This window comes from Stigmatopora argus, chromosome 5 (genome assembly GCF_051989625.1).
Source record: "Stigmatopora argus isolate UIUO_Sarg chromosome 5, RoL_Sarg_1.0, whole genome shotgun sequence".
In the NCBI taxonomy this organism is placed as follows: Eukaryota; Metazoa; Chordata; class Actinopteri; order Syngnathiformes; family Syngnathidae; genus Stigmatopora; species Stigmatopora argus.
The window spans coordinates 12,997,671-13,017,731 of NC_135391.1; the positions used below are offsets into that span (position 1 = coordinate 12,997,671).

General features: G+C 41.7%; 1 protein-coding gene across 2 annotated transcripts; it reads left to right on the plus strand.

Annotated features, from left to right (window-relative positions):
* Positions 1-567: 567 nt before the first annotated feature.
* Positions 568-19,754, plus strand: hic2 (hypermethylated in cancer 2). 2 transcript variants are annotated; one of them, XM_077600644.1, is made up of 3 exons: positions 568-672; positions 949-1,196; positions 12,549-19,754. In XM_077600644.1, exon 3 carries the CDS (start codon positions 12,607-12,609, stop codon positions 14,350-14,352), a length of 1,746 nt encoding a protein of 581 aa, XP_077456770.1. In that variant the 5' UTR covers positions 568-672; positions 949-1,196; positions 12,549-12,606; the 3' UTR covers positions 14,353-19,754. The 2 variants fall into 2 exon arrangements, with proteins under 2 accessions (XP_077456770.1, XP_077456771.1); XM_077600645.1 differs by having other exon boundaries at positions 949-1,188.
* The last annotated feature ends 307 nt before the right edge of the window (positions 19,755-20,061 follow it).

The window sequence follows — 20,061 nt, forward strand, 5'->3', positions numbered from 1 at the left end:
AATATTATTTTTTTACCCAATTTTGATCCTCTGAAAATGATGTGACCAGGCCCAATTTCCGACATATGATCCGATCGGGAAATACCTACCATAAAGCATGGTCAATGATCAAGATGTCACGCATGAGTCAGACTTTTGACAATATTATGTACCAATAAAAGTTGGAAATTATTTCTGTAAAGTGGCAAAAACAACTATCAAACTTAAGGAAGGAGAAGAAATTTGAGTTTGTTTTAATACAAATACGTAGTACATACTACTACTGTAATGTAGATGGAGCATTTCATTGCAGTTTGCTTAGACAACACCAGGTGTCAGTAGAACGCTTTGGCACGATGCCATTCATCCTAGCTGTATACATTCAGAGCGTTGTTTTTATTTTTGAATTCAAATGATCGAAATGTACACTCTGCACGCCTATAATAACTTTTAACCAGATTGGTTTAATAAAGACCACTGCTTAAATCCAGTGTCCCTTTAAAATGGTCGGAAGCAAACTGAGGGTCTTCTGTGCTTAAGAGGAGGAGTCCATAAATAAGCCCACTTCCGCACATCTGGTGCCCACTTTCTGACCTCCTTGCCTAACAAATACACACGTTTTAACTCTCACTCGTAAGACCTCGAGGTCAAATTATATCCACCAGAAAGTGAAAAGTGATATATTACTCAAAGGTAACGTGTATTCTTGTGCTTTCTCATTCAAAACCTCGATAAAAGCTGACAATTGGCAGTACTACAGGTATAAAAACGTCGAAGAGACATCCATGATAACGGTTTGGCTTTCAGTTAACAGCCTTTAATGTGTTCTTTGTGTGGTCGTTACAATGTCAAAGACGAGGTTTTCTTTAAAAAAAAAAAGCTTTTCGCCATTCCGGGCCACTCGCGTATATTTGTAGCGAGGAAAACAGTCATTTAAATTAGGTATGCATGCGTCTCCCATCTTTGCAGGTACCCCTACCGGCCGATCGCCCTGCCTGAAAGCCAGCGAGGAAGGGAGGGCTGCTGTTCCGAGTTCGAACCCTCCCACTGTGGGCTGTGTTTCTCTCGTGCTGCACTCCGGGCTGGTTCCTATTCAAATGTGGGTCAGGGGTGAGGAAGCGTAACGTCATAAGCTTGCAACATGGCGTCCCGAAGGCTGTGAGATGAGCAAGAGGATGGTAAAGAACGCTTGAGAACCACCCTACCGATGTAAGAAGGTATTTACAAACCATGATTATTGCGTATGAATCTGTGTCGGGGGGCTTGCAGGATGTCTGCATGTCGAGGGGGATTCTTCCCTTTGGTGGTGGTTTATCTGCGGGGTTTTTTTTCTTCCACGGCGTGCCAACATAAAAGGGGGGACTATGCTGGTGCCGATTCGGTCTTCGTGGTGCAGGGTTTTCCTCATCGTCGAAGCGTGGAACTTAGAATTTTGTTTGACTTGGAATCGAAAATGTTTATGAAAAAGTGCTTTGTAAATGCTGGCGTTTTATGTTGGCACGATTGGGTTGCAAATGATGTCTCTCACCGGGCCACCGTGAACCCAATCATCAAAACGTAAACGCCGGAGGGGGAAAAAAAGAAAGATGCATCCTATAATCATGCTTTCACGTTCCAATCCCATCAAAACCTTGATTTAATCGAGCATTTTTAGGGGGGAAAGGTACAAATCCGATCATCGGGTTTTGTCAGTCTAAATGGGACTCAGTTGTGCAAATTCAACGCGTTTGATGCATTTACCATAATGGGTGCAGTCGATACCTAATGTATGGCGCAACGTGCATTGTTTATAGTCAGTTTAATCCACCTTTTGTGCCGCGTAGGGCCAATTAAAGCGATTTAGCAGGACCAATGTTGTGGACTGCAGTTGGTGCAAGCTCACAAATTGACTCCCCCAAGCAGTGGTTTTTAGATTCGGTCAAATCAGCTTTATAGTAGATTTAGATCAGGGGTGCCCATTATGTAGATCGCGATCCATCGGTAGATCACCAAGGAACTATTGGTATATCCTCAAGATATTATTGGTAGATCCTTAGCTAAATTCTTATGAATTTGGTGTGTTCGCAGAATCGAAAGTGGATTTTCACCCCATTCCCTACCGCTCCCATACATGTTGATATAGTCTAATACGAGGTATATCAACAAAAATAATTGCTTTGTCTGTGGCCTGTAAAAAGGTAGATCTCCTTGAAAAGTAGATCTTGGAGCAAAAAAGTTTGAACACCCCTATCTAGATCTTATTCACACATCAAATGTATTATTTACTTCCAAGATGTAAAGGCAGTTTGGCTTCTCAGGTGATTAGTGTTGCTAAAAGTACCAAGGGGCATGAAGATAATAAGGCATAGGAATGTCAGCAATGTAAGTTCCCTTTAATGGCTTCTGTTTTAGTTGAACCTCCTAAAGTGCATTTTCCAGTTTCGGCTGCCAAGGGTTACGCCACCTGCAAATGCATGCATTTGTGGCTTGGTCACACCTGAGGGCCCAAACTCAGTGACTTTAAGTTGTCTGATGTAGTCCATGAACTGTTTGATAGGTTGTGTGCCACACACAGTTTCGTTTTGTGATTGTTTTTACGTAACTTTTTCATTTTGGTTGCACACTTAACAGGAACGTATAGGATTGTCTGTTTTTCCCAACAGTAAATAAATGTAATTACGATTTATCGGGTATTTGTAAACAGGCCACAGCAGATTGCACAACTATATATACCGACTAGAATTGAGAGAGTAACTCTTTGGTTACCTTTGATGGTGCAAGTCATTTTAAAAAGGCGTCACTGTTAAGTTTAATAAAGGAAGCAACAGGTTTCTATCCAAATGTTTTGTGACAATTTTTTTGGTTAAAACTCCTTTGTATACCATAATGTTATAATAATAGTGCTACTGTATTTATTTACAGAAATTTTACACTGAAATACTCTGAGAAAGATGTTTGTTTTTATTTAAAGGCACAGACAACACCTCGTTTAAATGATCTTTGTATGAAATAGAGTTATTCAAAGAATATTGGTATGCAAATTGAGAATATCTTAGATCTCAGATGCTGTGGAAATTAATATTTAAACACAAAGGATACTGCTTTTAGGTGTGGCCATTTTGTGAGAACTGAGATCTCAGGTTTACCCACACCCCTTTGAAGTGGAGGTAAAAAACAGACTACAATTTTGTAATCAGGATGCCAATTTTGTTTAAAAAAATCTAACTTTACAGAGTCCAGCTTAGTATATTCTTTTTTCCCCCTCTGAAATTGTTCACCAGTGCCATGGATTTTGAAACTGACCTGCAGCAACAATTTCTTCCACTCCTTGCAAAATTAGTCAACTTCATATGCCAGGCTAAACTGAGTGAGCAACTTGTTAAATTGTGCTATTTTAGGCATGACCAGTCTTAAGCTTGAAATACTAAATTTTGTGTACACAATCTTAATTAGATGCGGCTTATAGAGCTGATGGGAAGGAGAGGAGGCCTGACTTCTCGCATTGCCCCCAGCATTTGCTTATGTTACAGTGGGCATACACACACTGTTTATTCGAGCTTGTTTTGCAAAGATGACACCTCATTAAAACTAATGTAAGTATACCCGCCGGTGCGGGTTGGAGTCATGCTGCCTACTTTGCACTTACTCGGAGTGTTGCTAGAGTCCATGTGGCACTTCAACTACAGTGAGAGTGAACCTTAAAATGAGTTCATGTAAAAAAAAAAAAAGGTGCAGCTTTTTGGGGGTTTGGCCAACCTGTCGTTTTACCACTGAACATCTGCGCAGCACAGCTGTTAAATATCAACAGAGGTACTTTGAGTCTCGATTCGCTCAAGATGAGTCAACTGATCAGTGTGACAAGCTGAACTGATCACTACAGACTACGAAGTGGGGCCTGGAGGTTTATTTGTGGCCTGTGTGTGCCTCATGATCAGCTATCCCCTCTTAACACACACAGTTCCCTGTGTACATTGTGATCATGGCTTACAGTTGCGTGTAGGCAGCACAATACATTAAGAAGGTTACGTAGGCTATATGTTCTGCTGACATGCGCTGAAAGACTTAAAGGCTGGGCCCTTGTGTCCATATAGGACATGGTGTATCCTGTTTGCTTGCTTTTTTTGAATAGTTTGATTTCTTCAGCAACCACTGCATCGAGGGCATGGGTTGCTGTTGATCCTTCAGAAGAATTCGTCTTCAGCGTATTTTTAAAAGCCAGTGGGTTACATTGTGTTCAAAGGCTGTATGTGGTAATTCTGCTTAAAAAGAGGCGTGCGGCCTCTTTCCTTACCCAATATGCTCAATGTCCTCAGGCAAAACATTGGCTGCAGGTTTTATGGGCGTGCTGCTTTTTGGAGGAGTGGGAGGATGAGGCCATCCTTATCTCCCCAACAAAGTTCATTCTTCCAAAGGCACAGTTACTTTACCATGGCAATCATATGTTCACTGACTTGCTGATTGCTTTACTTCCACACACAAAGAGGTACTAAACTAAACTGGTGCCAATCATGATTTAACTTTGATAGTTTTCTGGCATTGCCAGATGAAGTTGACTAATTTTGCAAGGAGTGGAAGAAATTGTTGCTGCAGGTCAGTTTCAAAATCCGTGGCACTGGTGAACAATTTCAGAGGGGGAAAAAAGAATATACTAAGCTGGTCTCTGTAAAGTTAGATTTTGTTTTAAACAAAAAATGGCATCCTGATTACAAAATTGTAGTCTGTTTTTTACCTCCACTTTTCTGGCATTGCCAGATGAGGCGCGATTGAATAATGCCAGAAGCGCTTTTTTTATCACAATGACTCACAAGTCTCCCAATTTAGAAACTTTTCTGTAGTAACAATTACTGGATCAAGTTATTTTTCTATATTTATTATACTAACTGGGACAATGGTAATAAGCCAGAGTAGGGTTAGCACTTATTTGGTGAAAAGATGATTTAAGAGAGAATACCATGAAGCTAAGATTATGATAATGTTTGTCAATATTTTGAAGGAAATAAATACAAATGTATTCATTATCGATTCATACCAATACCGATTAAATGAAAAGTCCCCTGGAGCCATATTTACAAAAGCTCCCATCACTATTTGACAAGATATTTGGAATTATATTTACTATAATGCTTTTTTGAAATAAACAAGAGAGAAATGTCATTTTAATTTTGTACTACATTTTGAGTATGTTAACACTTTTATTTTCATATTTTAGCGCTGTAATTGCAATAAATTATTGTACCATTCTTTTCTGTTTTCGGTTCATGCCTAACTGAAATAGTAATAACATAAACGAAAAGGCAACAATTAATTAACAGCTTTTTCAGTCGCACTGTAGAAGGAATAACATTTTTTTGTTTTAAATTGAATTGACTTTGATTAGGCTTCTCGCTAGAAAAAAAACATCGTTTAGTACTCCAATACTCTTCAACATCAATCATTCCTATAAAAAAGAGGCAATTTTTGGTTAATGAAATAAGTCATGTTCTCTTACGTCATTTATCTTATAGATTAATACTGTTGCAAAAGCCTCATTTCATTTGGTCACGTTTTAGTCATTGTTTTGTCTGTAAAGCCTTTTTATCCTATTTAATGCACCACATGAGTTTTGGACAGTGGCAGCTCAATTTACATTGCATAAACTAGCACTGATATGTATGTAATGCGGGCGAGCTAGTTTGTGTAAAAATACACCAAAATTGACAATGGTGAATGTCAGTCATTGTACTTTCAGCCATTCATAAGTTTGCTTTCGGTTAGATTCTTGCCAATTTTTAAGCTAATTATGGAGAATTGTTTTTTAACCTTATGTCTATCCAAGAACAAACTTGTTTTACATCTTTTTTAGATCATGTTTTCGTCGGCTGCACGACACTGGGGTATATGGCGCTGGCTTGCGCAACGGCCATTGACCCCCCTACTACTCTATTCATTCTCTTTTACCCCAGGCAGGACATGTTTGTCTGCATCAAGGCTAAACTGCCTGACACACAAAATGAGTCTTATTTGGGAGGTTTCGACCCTGTTCTTCCTTATTCAGAATGCATCACTATGGATTGTACCTTCTCGCTCCACACTGACATTTATATCAAACAATTACATGACATTCTCTCTTTTGCAGTTCACGGCCAGAATTTAATCCGTGTTCAAATTTCCCATAGTTGGTGTGAATCAGGTGTTTGACATAATCAAGAGCATCAAGTGTAGGTCACCCAATGAATTTTATATTGTATTTATCATTGAAAACGTCCACGTCGATGAGATTTTTCTCTCTCTAAAATGTGCTAACCAGTAATTGTTTTTTGAGTTTTCTTTGGCATGAAAATTAAATTGGAATTATTTTTCCACTGGAGAGACACACTAAACACAATCATTTTAAAATACAATAAATTAAATAATTTTAATGACAGTTTTTAAATAACATTCACTTTTGTTCCATTGTAATGTAACTGTGGGGGTGTAATAATTGTAATACAGTAGTAGTGTTTGTAGGTTATGTAAAAGTGCCAAGAATGTTTTTTTTTATTGATTGAATTTTCAGAAGGAGTATGTCAAGGTATATATAATGTCATAGAATAATTGTACTACACAAGGGAATTTGTGATGACCAATAGAGGTTACAAGTTCATATTGTTCGGAAACTACTACTACACTTTCGGCTCGTTACATGAGGGGTCGCAACAGCTTATCAACTTTTTCTATGAAATGAGAATAAATCAAAGAAAAATGTTAATCAAAAATAATTTTCAATTGAAGATGAACTCAGATCCAAATTGACGTGTAACCGAAGATTGAACCTCTCTTAATTACAGTATTAAGTCCAGAAAAATAGCATGTCCAGCATGAATTTATGTTGCTGACACAGTAAAAGGAAGACTTAGTGGTTCCAGTGAAAGTCTGGAAGTAGAAGTGATCAGATTCACAATAAGTCCCAACACAAATGGTCCCCTAAACAGTTATAGGGATCAAAACCTGCATTTTTTTTATTCATGAATTTATCCATCTTGTTTTAGTTATGGATAAAGGATAAATATGTGTGTTGAGATCTTTGCTGCTGTCGTATACTTATTCGTCGGTCAAATAGGCTTGAGGTTATTAAGTACATTCAGAATTCACAAAGCTCATTCATTGTCCATTTTAGGGGAAAACAAAAGGTTTTAAATTCGCCTTGTAGTCCAAAAAAATATGGTATCTGTACATTGTGGATGTTGTGGGATGACCAAGAACCTTCATAAACTCATTGTTAAAGGTGAGATTTCTTCTTGATACGACATTTATTACTCGTGTATGGGAAGCGAAGTGGAGTATGGTGGAAAATTGGAACATCTTAGCTCATGTGTCTAATCTCCTTTTCATGATCTTTGCTTTCGCTCATGGAAGAGCCCGTGAGAGAATTGAAATCCTGTTAAATGCCGCAGCACCTGGATGTAGTCCATCTTGGATCAGCTTTGCCCATGCAGCCTGCTCGTCAGCCATGTTGAAATGGCTCGGAGGTGGTTACTCGCTGTTTGTATTTCAAACTGGCTTTGTACCATCCCCCTAACCCTTCCCCCCACTGGTTCTGCCCACCGGCATAGTCTCTGGGTGTGTGCTTGTGTTGTAAGTGCACTGTCTCCATGACTGTGTGCAAAGCAAGAGCTTCTACATGTGTGCAGCCGTTGGCTATTTTTTTCCTTTTGTCTTTCATTGCACATCTGTCTGTCTTACCTTATCTACACAAGATGACCGGAGTCCACCTTTACCAGCATATTTGTCGTGAAAAGAAGTGAAGAAAAAGACCGACCTTAAGTGATATTTCTTGAATTCAGGCACATCATTTCTTATTGGATGTAAGCATATGACCTTTCACAGTAGTAGGGTGTGTTTTGTTATTGCGCCACAGGACTTTGCCTCACCTCTGCCCTCTAGCCAAGCTCCCGATCCTCTGTTCTGGAGATTAGTGCCACAGCCCACTGGTCCTTCCGTCACCTTCGCCGTATGAAGTTTTAGGCAGTCCTTCTCTTTTTAATCCTTAAATTTATTGGAAGAAAAGGGGATGCCACGAGTGAAAATCTGATATACATAGAGGAAGATTGTTAAAAACAAGTCAAAATTTAAGATGCATTCCTTACCAAGCCTCCTTCAAATTGCTTGTGACAAATTGGAGTGATCATCTGACCAAAGAAAGCAAATCTGTGTCACAGAACTGGAGGTGAGAAATGAAGTGACAAATCTAATCTTAAATTTCTAGTATCGAACAATCATCTGCACTACTACTGCGTGCTCTTGCAACCCACTTGGCTAGCGTTAAGTTTTTCTTTGTTTTTAATGGGTTCATCTTTATAGCGGTGTGTGAAAGCTTTCAAACTGAAAAATGCCTCTTGATCCTTATCATGTCAATGGGCCCTAGTCAAACCTGATTGTTCAGATCTCAGGTATAACTAGTTATAATTAAGAGGCACTTTGCATTGATTTGCTACACTGTGTTGTTTGGATGACACGTGATCTTTTTTCTGATCATGTCTACCAAGTGTTGGTAAACACCCCTGTCGGCCTAAGAAGAGCTACCAAAAAGCAGTCAAGGTTGAGGCTAAGCAGTGGGGTGCTTAAAGGTTTTTAGAGGTAGGCTGCCCCTCTATCATTAAGTCACAGCCTGTTTTTGAAAAGGTCAAAACTGCAGGCTCGGTAAACTGATCCTGAGGGTGCAGCCTGAAGGGCAACATCTACCCCGTTCTCCACTCAAAGCCCCCCAGAGCTGGCTTGACTTGGTATGTGGGGCTGTGTTTGGTCAGAGCACGCCTTGTTTCTTAAGGGTCAATAATTCCTTTAGGCCCTCCTACCCAGCTATCTTGACATCTCTCAGCTTCTCTGCCAGAACACATCTTGCCGTTTAGTAGAGGGATTAGAAAATGCAGGAATTAACACTGCTGGAACCCACCACCAAGTAAGCAACCATATCCAGTTGTCGTTATTAAACTGAATACAATATTTCAGTCAATGTTTGATCCATCCTTGAGTTTATGCTGCACCTTCGATATGAAATTTAGACAAGAAATAAGCTACCCAACTCAAAGGTGAAGAAATAATGATAGTATAGTACCAATGACAACCCCCCACCCCCTGTGGTATTAAGCCTGTTGTCTTGGGCATCACCTAAAGAAGAGGAGCTAGGCCTACACATGTCCCACCCTAGCTGCGTATAGATCAGCAATAATCCATTAACAGCTCCCTGGAATTCAGCCGGCCGAGCACAGCACAACACCGGAGGGGCCAGGGGGAGCTGGTAGCCATGTGGGTGATTGGGAGGTGAGCAAATGAGGAGGTAGGATAAAGGTTTTCTTTCCTCCTCCTCGTCTGCCTTGCGTATGTTGGTTCCAGGCCCTTTCTTATGTCGGTTTGGTGACGATTCCTGTGAAATCCCCACCATGAAAGCCAGCAGAAAGCAAGACCAGGCATCATGAACAAGTCATTCTTTCCTCCATCATCGCCTGTCGCCAAGTTGATTGCTCAGCATCCCGGTAGTATATTTGAGAATTAGTTGTAGATTTGCAGATGTTCCTGATTAGCTCATTATGATAACATGTCGTGAAGCATAAAATCTTTCTGTCTTGCATCTGTATGCCTGCTGGGTGGAAGCCTAGAAGGCTAGATGAGAGCGATAGAGAAGCAGCCTGGCGACGGGGGAGGGGGATGAAGACCATGAGTAGTAGTGTCAAAGCAGAGGAGGCAGGCACAGGCCTGGACCTGGTGTATAATGATCTCTCCAGCTGATTTGTATCAGCCAGCTCTAACACAGGCACCCCCAGCTAACAATTCCAGCAACAGTGGAATGTTGTTCCAATCCAGGTCTGTGATCATTCATGTTTTGTATTTTCATAGGATTGCAATAAATTGAGGTCCTGCTGGGTCAACTTTTCCAAATGACGGCTGTGATGACAGCATATCTTGACCATTCACAGTGGCTTTTTTTGGTTGTTTTCTATTGGAAAGTCTTAATTGGGAGAAAATATACATTTGCTTGTATGCTTTTTAGATTTGCAACATGTTCAAATATTTGCCAGAGTGCCACAGTACATAACTATATTTATTTCCTATTGACCGGTGGATGAAATGGCAAGGCATGTAATGAACATTCACTGGTTGTAATAATGTTAATGGGTGAATCTTGCTATTCAAATTGTCATTTCTTCATTTTCCCATTTTGTCCTTCTTTGGCAATCTGCGTCTTCCTTGTCTGACACTTGACATTTTATGTCAGGTAATTTCAGAAATATTTCTCTCAGTTGCACTTTTTCTTCCCCATATAACTTGGATCCATATTATGTGGTTACTGAGTGTAAATGTTATAAAAGTCAACACAAATCAAGTTGATATATTTCTGGGTTACTGAGCTGGGTCGAAGCTTTCAGGAATGAGAGCGACCCGGATAAATACTGGAAGGTTTAGGGATAGTGGACTTCGTCGTATGCCTGGAAAGGATTTTTTTTTATTTACACGTAACAAAAACAAGAAAACCATTTAAACTACACCATTTTTGTTGTATTTGCTTTGACCCTTTGCTTTTATGCATTTGTCTGGCAGTTAAGAATCATTCTGTGGAACATAATGAATTGTTTCAATTGGTACAATGCTGACATGGTTCATATTGACGTGTACAATAGTATATGCTGACTAAGGAAAGCGTTATTGTATAATCTCTTGTAATGCGAACACAGTGTTCTGATGGGCATTAATCATGTGTGTCCATATTACCAGGGCTTTACAAAACAGGAAAATGATGATCCAAAGGAAAAAAAAAAAACACAATTTAAGTTTTGGTTGCAGGCGCAGCCAAACTAAGCATTTGGTCCGTAAAATACGCTAAATAAGAATAGGATAAATCGAAATTGTAGGCCACACAAGTCTGTTTTCTCAATGTAACGATGCAATTGATCAAGCGAGAGGCGATTTCCAGCGTAGTGCCTCCATCAGTCAAGCGATGGCTGCTGGTGCAGCTTCACTGGGACCAAGGCTTTCCAGCCATCGCCATCATGTGCCCCATTGAGCCAAGGAATCACTTAAAGTGGGCAGTATTCAATTTCTAGTGGTAAAAAAAGGAAATCTTACTGTAACAATAGCTAGACTAACAGTAATAGCACGCTGGTGGATTTCGAATCAAACATTGGATGGTAAAAATGGATGAGCATGAAGGGGATATCTTTCTCAAAAAAAGGGGTGGCAAAAAATGTGTGGGAAAACACTAAAGGTGTGAGAAAGGCGATGACAAAGAGTTTTAGGTTATTTTGCTAGCGGCTGTCTGTTCCACGCATACCACCAAACCTGTATACTGAAGTACTGTGGGTGTTGTAATACTGTCAGCTTTCTCATATCAAAATAATCCTTCTCTGAGAGTGATACTGTGTTTGGTGTGCCAATGAAGTGTTCTAATTTCATGAACACAAACCACATGTTCTCCAACTTTCTAGAGAGTTTATCACTGACATTTTAACATGGAATTATAATTTCTTGCAACACTTTTGACATACATTATACTCCAATGTAGTCTTTAATGCAAGGATTATTTATTTATTAGGTGTTTTTTTGTTAGGTGTAGTTGAATTCTTTGACCTGGCATCAGTAGCAATCAATTTTAAAAATATATTGCAACACTGATGCAATGTTTTAGACATGCATGACACGATGCCTGTTGTTTTTCCATCAATGTATTCTATTACATTTGTGTTCAACCTCATACTAAAAATACTGTGTTGTAGGTTCAAAGCAATTTTGAGTTTTGTCTGTCCTAATTTTCCAAATAAGGGAGGGCCTCTCTGGAGGATCGAGTGGTGCTGTCCTTGTCTTTGAGCCACACCCTCCACTCCCTTCTTTTCCTGCCCTGGCTCCTGTGTAGTTTTACCTGCTCAAGTGTCACCTAATCCCTCCCCCCGGCCCTGCCGTACCACCGACCCCCACCCCCAGACAATGGGGCAGAGCTGACATTACCATGACCTAATGAGGAGTAGGGTGAGGCCACTTTCCAAGAAGGGCACCCCACTGAAACCAGAGTTAACTCTTGTGAGAGCGAAAATAAACCTAGCGTAGACACCTTTTTAGTAAAATAGTTACTTTATCCTTTTTTTCCCCTTCCCACCCCTTTAGCCTTTGTGCCAGAACAGTGGCAAAATGTACAGTCCGAATTTGATCCACACAGGGTTGCAATTTGTTTTAAAAGCAAGATGAGAGGGGAAGGTTTCCTATTTCTAAGCTGCCATGTGATTATGTGGCACATTTGGCCAACGTCCCCACGAGAGCTTAAAGCTTATATGGGTGTACTCACAGGAGCTGCAATCACACGTTCTGGTTTATTGTTGTTTCAAAGGCAGTCTGTCTGTTTTCGTCTTGCAGAGGTTTGATTGCTGTTTTTGTTTGTTGGATTGTACAAAAGGAAATTTTATGGAGGGGTGTGCCATAAGCCAGTGTGAAGCCAGCATTACCCCTAAATAAGAATGGATGAATACCTAGCATATTGGCAAAACTTATAGAGAGAAACTTTGTAGTATCCTTGTTATTTTGTTTCATCAGTGTTGCCGCTTCTAGAAAACTCCCAACTCAACTTTTTTTGTTTTTCCTCTTCACAGCTTTAGGTGGTGTTCGTGTAGGAAGAGAGCAAGATAGAAGGAAAGACGGAAGGAGGAAATGGAACTGCCAAATCATGCCAAACAACTGCTGCTGCAACTCAACCAACAGAGAGCCAAGGGCTTTTTGTGTGATGTCATCATCGTGGTGGAGAATGCACTTTTCCGTGCCCATAAGAACATCCTGGCGGCCAGCAGCATCTACTTTAAATCTTTGGTCCTCCATGATAACCTCATTAACCTTGACACAGAGATGGTCAACCCATCTGTGTTCAGGCAAGTGCTGGACTTCATCTACACTGGTAAGCTGCTCTCGTCTTCGGACCACAGCAGTGAGCAGAATTTCAGTGCCCTCTTAACCGCAGCCAGCTACCTCCAGCTCCATGACCTCGCTGCCTTGTGCAGAAAGAAGCTGAAGCGCAATGGTGGGAAACCCCTGCCAGGTAAACCCTCCACTCCAGGCCCCCTCAGCCGCTTACGCCTCAATAACCAGCGCCTTTCCTCTTCCACGCCCGCCGGGCCCAACAACCACTATCATCCCACCCCTTCAGACGCCGACCAGCCACAGCCAGATGAAGGCCTTCGGGACAAGCTCTCTGATGACGAAATGTACATCGGCAGCTCTGGGAGGAATGTCAACGGGGGAAACGGCAGCAGTAATGGTCACCTCAGCAGCGGAGGAAGTGCGGGGGAGCCTGATCTCGGGCTAGACCTGACCAAAAAGAGCCCCCCGTCGGCAGGCACGGTCACAGATGCTGTGAGCCCCCACAGCAACTCTCAAGAATCTCCTCAATCTGCCTCAGTATCCACAACCAACAGTGCCTCGCTGGATGACTCCTCGACCACCCTTGCCGGTGCGGACGTCTGCAGCTCAGACCCCGCTGACTTGAACTGCCCCTCTAAAGCCGAAGATGGTCTGCATGATGGACCCCCACCCCAAAAGAAGTATCGCCAGGGTGGGCGCAAGAACGAATGGCCCAAGAAGGAGGCATCGGGATTGAAGACCGAAGATCACGACAGGCCCCTGGTTAACGGGGTGATAGTGGGGCCGAAAGATAGCCGAGCCGGCGGGGGCAGCGTTGGAGGCTTGCACTCCGATCAGACCCACCCGTGTAAAGACGAGGAAGAAGGAGGAGAGAACGGCCAGGACCAGAGCGAAGAGAGCGGTCAGAGCGACGGAGAGAGTGCAGTGGGTGGAAGGAGAACTGGCAAGGGGAAACAGAGCGCCAACTATGTGTACCGTCAGGAAGGTTTCGAACCAGCGTTCGGGGACAACCTCTATGTCTGTATTCCTTGCGGAAAAGGCTTCCCGAGCTCGGAGCAACTCAATGCCCACGTGGAGACACACACCGAAGATGAGCTGTACATCAAAGAGGAAGTGGGGACGTATGTGAAAGAGGAAGACGAGGAGGAGGCCGAGGACCTTTCCACCCCTGTGGGCCCCTCCAACTTTGGATCCGAAGCGCGCCCCTTCAAATGCACCGTTTGCAATAAGAGCTACAAGGACCCGGCGACGTTGCGGCAGCACGAGAAGAGTCACTGGCTTACCCGGCCCTTCCCTTGCAACATCTGCGGCAAAATGTTCACACAGAGGGGCACCATGACACGCCACATGCGCAGCCACCTCGGCCTCAAGCCCTTCGCCTGCGAAGAGTGCGGCATGCGCTTCACCCGCCAGTATCGCCTGACGGAGCACATGCGCGTCCATTCCGGGGAGAAACCGTACGAATGCCAGCTCTGCGGCGGGAAGTTCACCCAGCAGCGCAACCTCATCAGTCACCTGAGAATGCACACCTCGCCCTCTTAGAAACGCATCAAGCCAAAGAACTCTGGGAATAGTCAAAACGAACACTCGCTCTACAAAGAAACGCACATGTACACATTCTACACAGTTCTATTACGTTCGGTTTACGACGCCCTGGCTCAGTGAGCATTTTTGCCACACTTTGGGCGATGGTGGTGATATTGTCAGGATCGTGTCGCCATTAGTTTTAAGTGGCATATGCTCACCTCTCAGGAGTTCTAGAGGGAGAGTTTACTTTTTTTTTCCCCCAACGCTCTCTCTATCTGTCCTTTTCTCTCAGACTAAAGTCACAGTCGTGGCTTCGTAGCTTTGCGACTTGTGGTCTTTCTAGACCGATAAATGTGAATGTGGGTACCAATGTAATGTCCAGCCCTCGTCACCTCACGCCCCCAACCCGAATAAGGCTTTCCTCTTAACTTTTTCAAACTTTTTGCTGGTTGGCCACTGAACAATAACTCAAGAGTCCCTTCTGCTCTCCAGCGCCATTCTGACCAAAAAGATTCAAAGAGCCCATTGATACCATTACTGGCAATAATTTAGCAAAAAGTGTTTTTACTCTTAACAGCTTTACTATAGCCTTTTTATCTTGAGAGGCGGGGCATCTGGATGTTAGACGAGGGGGGTGACTGACTGGGTTTGGGACTGTGTCCGTGCTTTAACTGAGAAAGGTTCCAGGGGGTGATCACGTCGGGGTAAAGTTTTAGTTTAAAAGAGGACAAATGTGCTATGAAGTTCTCTTCTTGGCCATTGACAGTAAGGAGTCTCTCGTTTCCACACTGGCCGGTTAGTGTACCAGGCAACCAAACCCAGTTGGGAAAGAGGACCCCACGCCCCCTTGAGGTACTTGTTTTACTCAAAGAACTTATAATGTTTCAGTGAATGTTTAAACTGGAAGATCTTGGGGTTTTCTTGAGGCGGGAAGGGTTTGGGGTTGGAAGGGGGCTGTTTTTCAAGGGGTTACTAAAGGGTGTTTTAGACTGAATCCAGATTCAGTGGGTACGTTTTATTTTGTCTGTATAGCTTTCATCCCCTTGAGAAAAAAAGTCTATTTATATGGACTTGTGACCTCGCTACCTCTGATTACTCTTACGAGCGCTATATGTTGATTAGTTCAAAGTTCCTATGTAATTAATTGTAAAAAGTGTGTAGATTATCTTCACCTAATGCTTTAACCTGCCCATCTCTCAACACAGGTTTTTAACTCTTATAGATTTCGCGTTTTATAGTCTCTTTAGCCGGTGCATTTATTCCAAGTATGATATAGCTTTCCTGGTGCTTTCCCCTCACGGTGCGCCGCCTCAAAATGTACTGTAGCGTCTTTCCGAAAGGCACGTAATGGTTAGTTGGTCTGGATGTAATGTGTTCCAAAGAGCTTGCGAATGTGGACGACAGAGATAACTAATAAACAATGCTAGACAAGTTCAAACCAAAGCTTTAAAAAAAGATGTACTTAAGATATATAACATACTAAATTATTTCACATTTAATTTTTCTTTTCTTCCCCCCCTGTATGATACAAAGTTATGAATTATATTGTAAGTCCATATAAATAACACTCTTTTGATGGAGTTTTTGCCCAATGACTATTGAGACTGTGGAAAGTTGTAGTGGTTTGCAAAGGAAAGCTTGTGCTGATTGGTGGGCCGGTGAATTTAACCACCTTTTTTTGTTGTTCATGATGTTCTTTTTATGTCCAGAGTCCTTATCACTTTATATTCCCAAACTTTACAAACAGGGCTCGACGTGTTCTGTTCAGACCAAACAAAACGAAAAAAGAAAAAAAAACTAGGATTTTATAATCAGAAATTTTAATGTGAAGTTCGAGTTGCTTGTTAGTTTCTTTTGAGCCAGACTTGTGAAAACTTGTAACAAGAAGGGAGAAGCAGCAATGCACTGGACAGCTACTCATCTGACTCCTGCAAAGATCATTTTTCGTCGTCGTCTCTTAACTTTTTTTGACCGTGTCGTAGTGCTTTTAAGTTATTTTAATCTCCCGATGCTTTACCTCACAAGCCAATATATGCTTGATATTGGGCCGTTGTCATGGCCACTGTTCATTGTCACTAAATAGCCTGTCCAGTGCATCCATTCTTAATACTTTGTGGACCTTCACTAGAAGTATATTTGGTATTGGCATTCCTTTTTTTGTTTTTGTTTTGTTTAACTGTCTTGATTGTTTAGGGAGGGGTTGATTTCTTTGTGTTCTCTTGATCTGTGAATTTATCGCATAGGGATGTTGCCACAGTTAGAAACTTCGCCACTACACCCTGGATTTTCACATTACTTACGACTCGGTCATGTTGGCTGTGGAGCGGTTGGTTGTCTGTTGGCGAGTAATTGCATGTTTGGTACACGTAACTCCCCCCCCCTCTTGTTCTTGTAAACCACAAACATGCATCCATCCTCTGGTGTAAGATGGAGTCCACGATACGTTGCCTTCATGGGGAGTGCAGCTCAATATCTGTCATGCAAAGGATGCTTTTTTTTGTACGAGATATCCAGCCATTGTTGCAAAAAAAGACTTTGTAGCTGCATTCGAATGTTTGCTCTTGTGACATTGAGAAGAAAAACTCCAAACTGTGACCATACTACTACTAATACTATTACTACTAGAAGTACTACTAGAACTACTACTATACAAATACTTCAGGGATGGTTCTGCATCTGGGAATGCAGGCTCTCAGCTACATTTGTAAGACATAGTATTGTATCAATTTCTCTGTATTTTAATTATGGGGAGACAAAGCAAAACACTAGTTTCATACGTAAAAAAAAAAATTAAGGGTGAGGGCGGGGGCCTACTTCAGCTAACACAAAGAGCCTTGACAAAAGGTAAGGCAGCTCAAACAAGTCTACATTTTAGTTGAATACACACGATGTTCATAAATAGTTGCAACGTTGTACAAAGAGAAAAAAAAAGCTCATACCCAAAATCCACAAACTATTTTTTAAACCAAAGCACATTTGAATGACTATGGAACCATGTGTGGCTCAAGAAAAAAAAAAGAAACATATGTATTTATCTCATTGTTTACAAACGTATATACAGTTTTTACAGACCTCAAGTAGAGGCCTGGCCAGTCAGAGTTGGATTTTTTTTTCCTTCCTGCTACTGCTTTTTCCACAGTTTACTGCCAAAAGAATAGCGTGTGGTGGACTGTTGCATATTCAATTAGCGGGCAGGAGGGGGTATTTGATTCTCGGAGCGCTAACCCCACCCTCTGCCAGCTGGCTTTTGCGGTGACCCGTCACCCCCAACCCCCCTTCCCCCTCGTGCCCTCTGGCCTGTCTGGGGGGTGGGCAGTGCATCCTTGATGTGTTCATCAAAAGGCATTGTTAGCAGGTCGCCTTACCCGCGTCTCGTGCGTATCCGTGTTTGCCCGTACGCACTTGACGACGGCTTCCTGATGCTTTTCCAATTGTGGGAGGGGCCAGGTGGGGTTGCGCAGGTAATAAGAAAAAAGTATCATATCAAGGCCATTGGTAGCTTTTGGTTTTGTCCACTTCCTTGACATGAAAATGATGTAGTGTGAAATGTGAATTTCAAGTTTGTCTTTTTTTTCTTGCCTCGGCTGCTCGTTGAAAAGCTGCTCCTTTTCTTTGAGACACAGCAGTGCACAAAACTCTGGCTGGCCGAGCTTCCATACAAAGTTGGTGCAAACACTTATTGACAGTGTTTTTTTTCTTTTATCAAATGTCTATTGTCAGTGATGAATGTATTTATTTGTGATCGTGCCCTCACCTCTGCAAAGAATTTGCTCAAAGTGTGAGACTGGGGTGAAGGCAGGATCCCCTATTTTTATTTTATTTTTATTTTGAGAGTTTCAAGCTGAGAATCAAATGCGAGACAAAGCCACCATTCTGTGATGTTGTCTAGGATATATTTTTTTTAATAGTCACTATCCAATTTCTCAGTTACACCTGAATGTCTAGTGTTTTTAAATGTAATTCTCTGCGGGTGTTTTTCCTCCCATTTAATATTTTTTATTTTATCCATTTTTTTTTCTTATCACAGAAAGCCTCTTGATGTGACTTGTGAATGGAGGCCACAGACTTTTTCTTTAACGGGCTCTTCCTGGGTGTTGCCATCTGCCATTTAATGAAAGCAGCAAACATACAAGCCAGAACGTTTGCATTTTCTCATTTTAAACCACTCGTCATGTCTGCGTCTTTTGTTTGTTACTTTAGAAATTTTATTTGGGGACATGTAGGGTGAGATAGCTTTATTAAGTGCACTTTGTATGGTTTTTAAATGCTCCGGCTGAGCCCGGGATGCTCTCATATCGGTTAACCGGTCCCATTCTTCCCAGTAGTACCTCATCATCTGTCATTCGTGATTGGTGGATAGATCACCTCTTTATGCAGTGTTGCAAAAGCTTTAAAAGGTGTATATACAAAGTAACTAACTTCTCCACGACATAGTATTTACTTGATTTCTTGTCGCTTCAAAAACTGGTACTACTATTTTTTATTTTTTTGTCAATGGGAGCCAATGTTAAAAGTGGTCAATAAACCTCGTCTTTAGCTTTACCGTCCCTTGCTTTACTACAGTACAATACATTTCAAACCACAGTTTTTATTATATTTTTATCCCAACATAATTTCCGCTAGCTCTCAGGCAGCATCGGTTGTTACAGTTCCGTTTTTAATGTACTAAATCGCAACACCAAAATACCTCTTTCATTGTTTACAGAAATGCACTGTCGTGTTCTGTTACACCTTATTTTTCCGTCCATCCAAAGCCAAAATGGTGAGTCATAGCTCCAGGTTTTTTTTTTTGGTTTAGTTTTGTTTTTTTATGAAGTTTTTATCAGTTTGTTGCCGGAAAGACACAATAAACCGCTGTCGGTAAATTTACCTGTGAAGTAGCTCCAGAAATTTAGTCTCCAATTTGTTTACTTTGGCAAGAAGTGCTCAATAATGTATCAGGAACCGCGCACTGAGAAGCTCTGGTTCGTACGCATGGGCTCTTTCTTGATAAATAATTGAGCATTGAAAGCTCTGTTGCTTGCAAAACGCGTTTTCGTTTGTACGTGAATGTGCGCACAACTGGTCTTTCTTCTTGAGCAAACAAAGACGTCTAGACTTCCAAATGATGGCTCAAATGCACATCAGTATTTAAGGTGAGCTCCTCGTGACCTTTGCATGGCTTGTTGGCAGCACCCAGGCTGGGCTGGCTTTTTTTCTATCGCTTCATGTCCAGTCACTCGTCAGAGAGCTCTCGTATTCAGGTCAGAGCCGCCGCTGTGCATTGCCAAGGGGCTCAGAAAAAAAACTTAAGTGTCATAAAAAGTGTACTACAGCTGACCTCAGCATTCATAACCTTGCAGTCTTAATGTACAGCATTGAGGAAAATAAACTGTTATTTTACGATCTTTTCATTAAAAGCTTGATTGAAAACCGAACCTGTTGCTTGTGGCTTTGTTTTCAGGAGTCGTTCAAACAAAAGTCAGGAAAAGCCTACTAGAACAATTGAAATCTATTAGATTTTATGGAGAGGCATTAAATGATTATTACGAACCCTTTCAGATGGATTTGATATCTCCCGTGGTCAATAGCAGCCATTAATATTGCATAAAGCCAAGCATTGAAGTTTATGGACTTTTTTATATCCACTTACGAGTTGCCCAATCAATCCTTTCATCATTTGGTGTTTTGTATGGATGGAGGTCATGTGACTGCAACATCATGACCTTGTCTCTTGTATGCGCG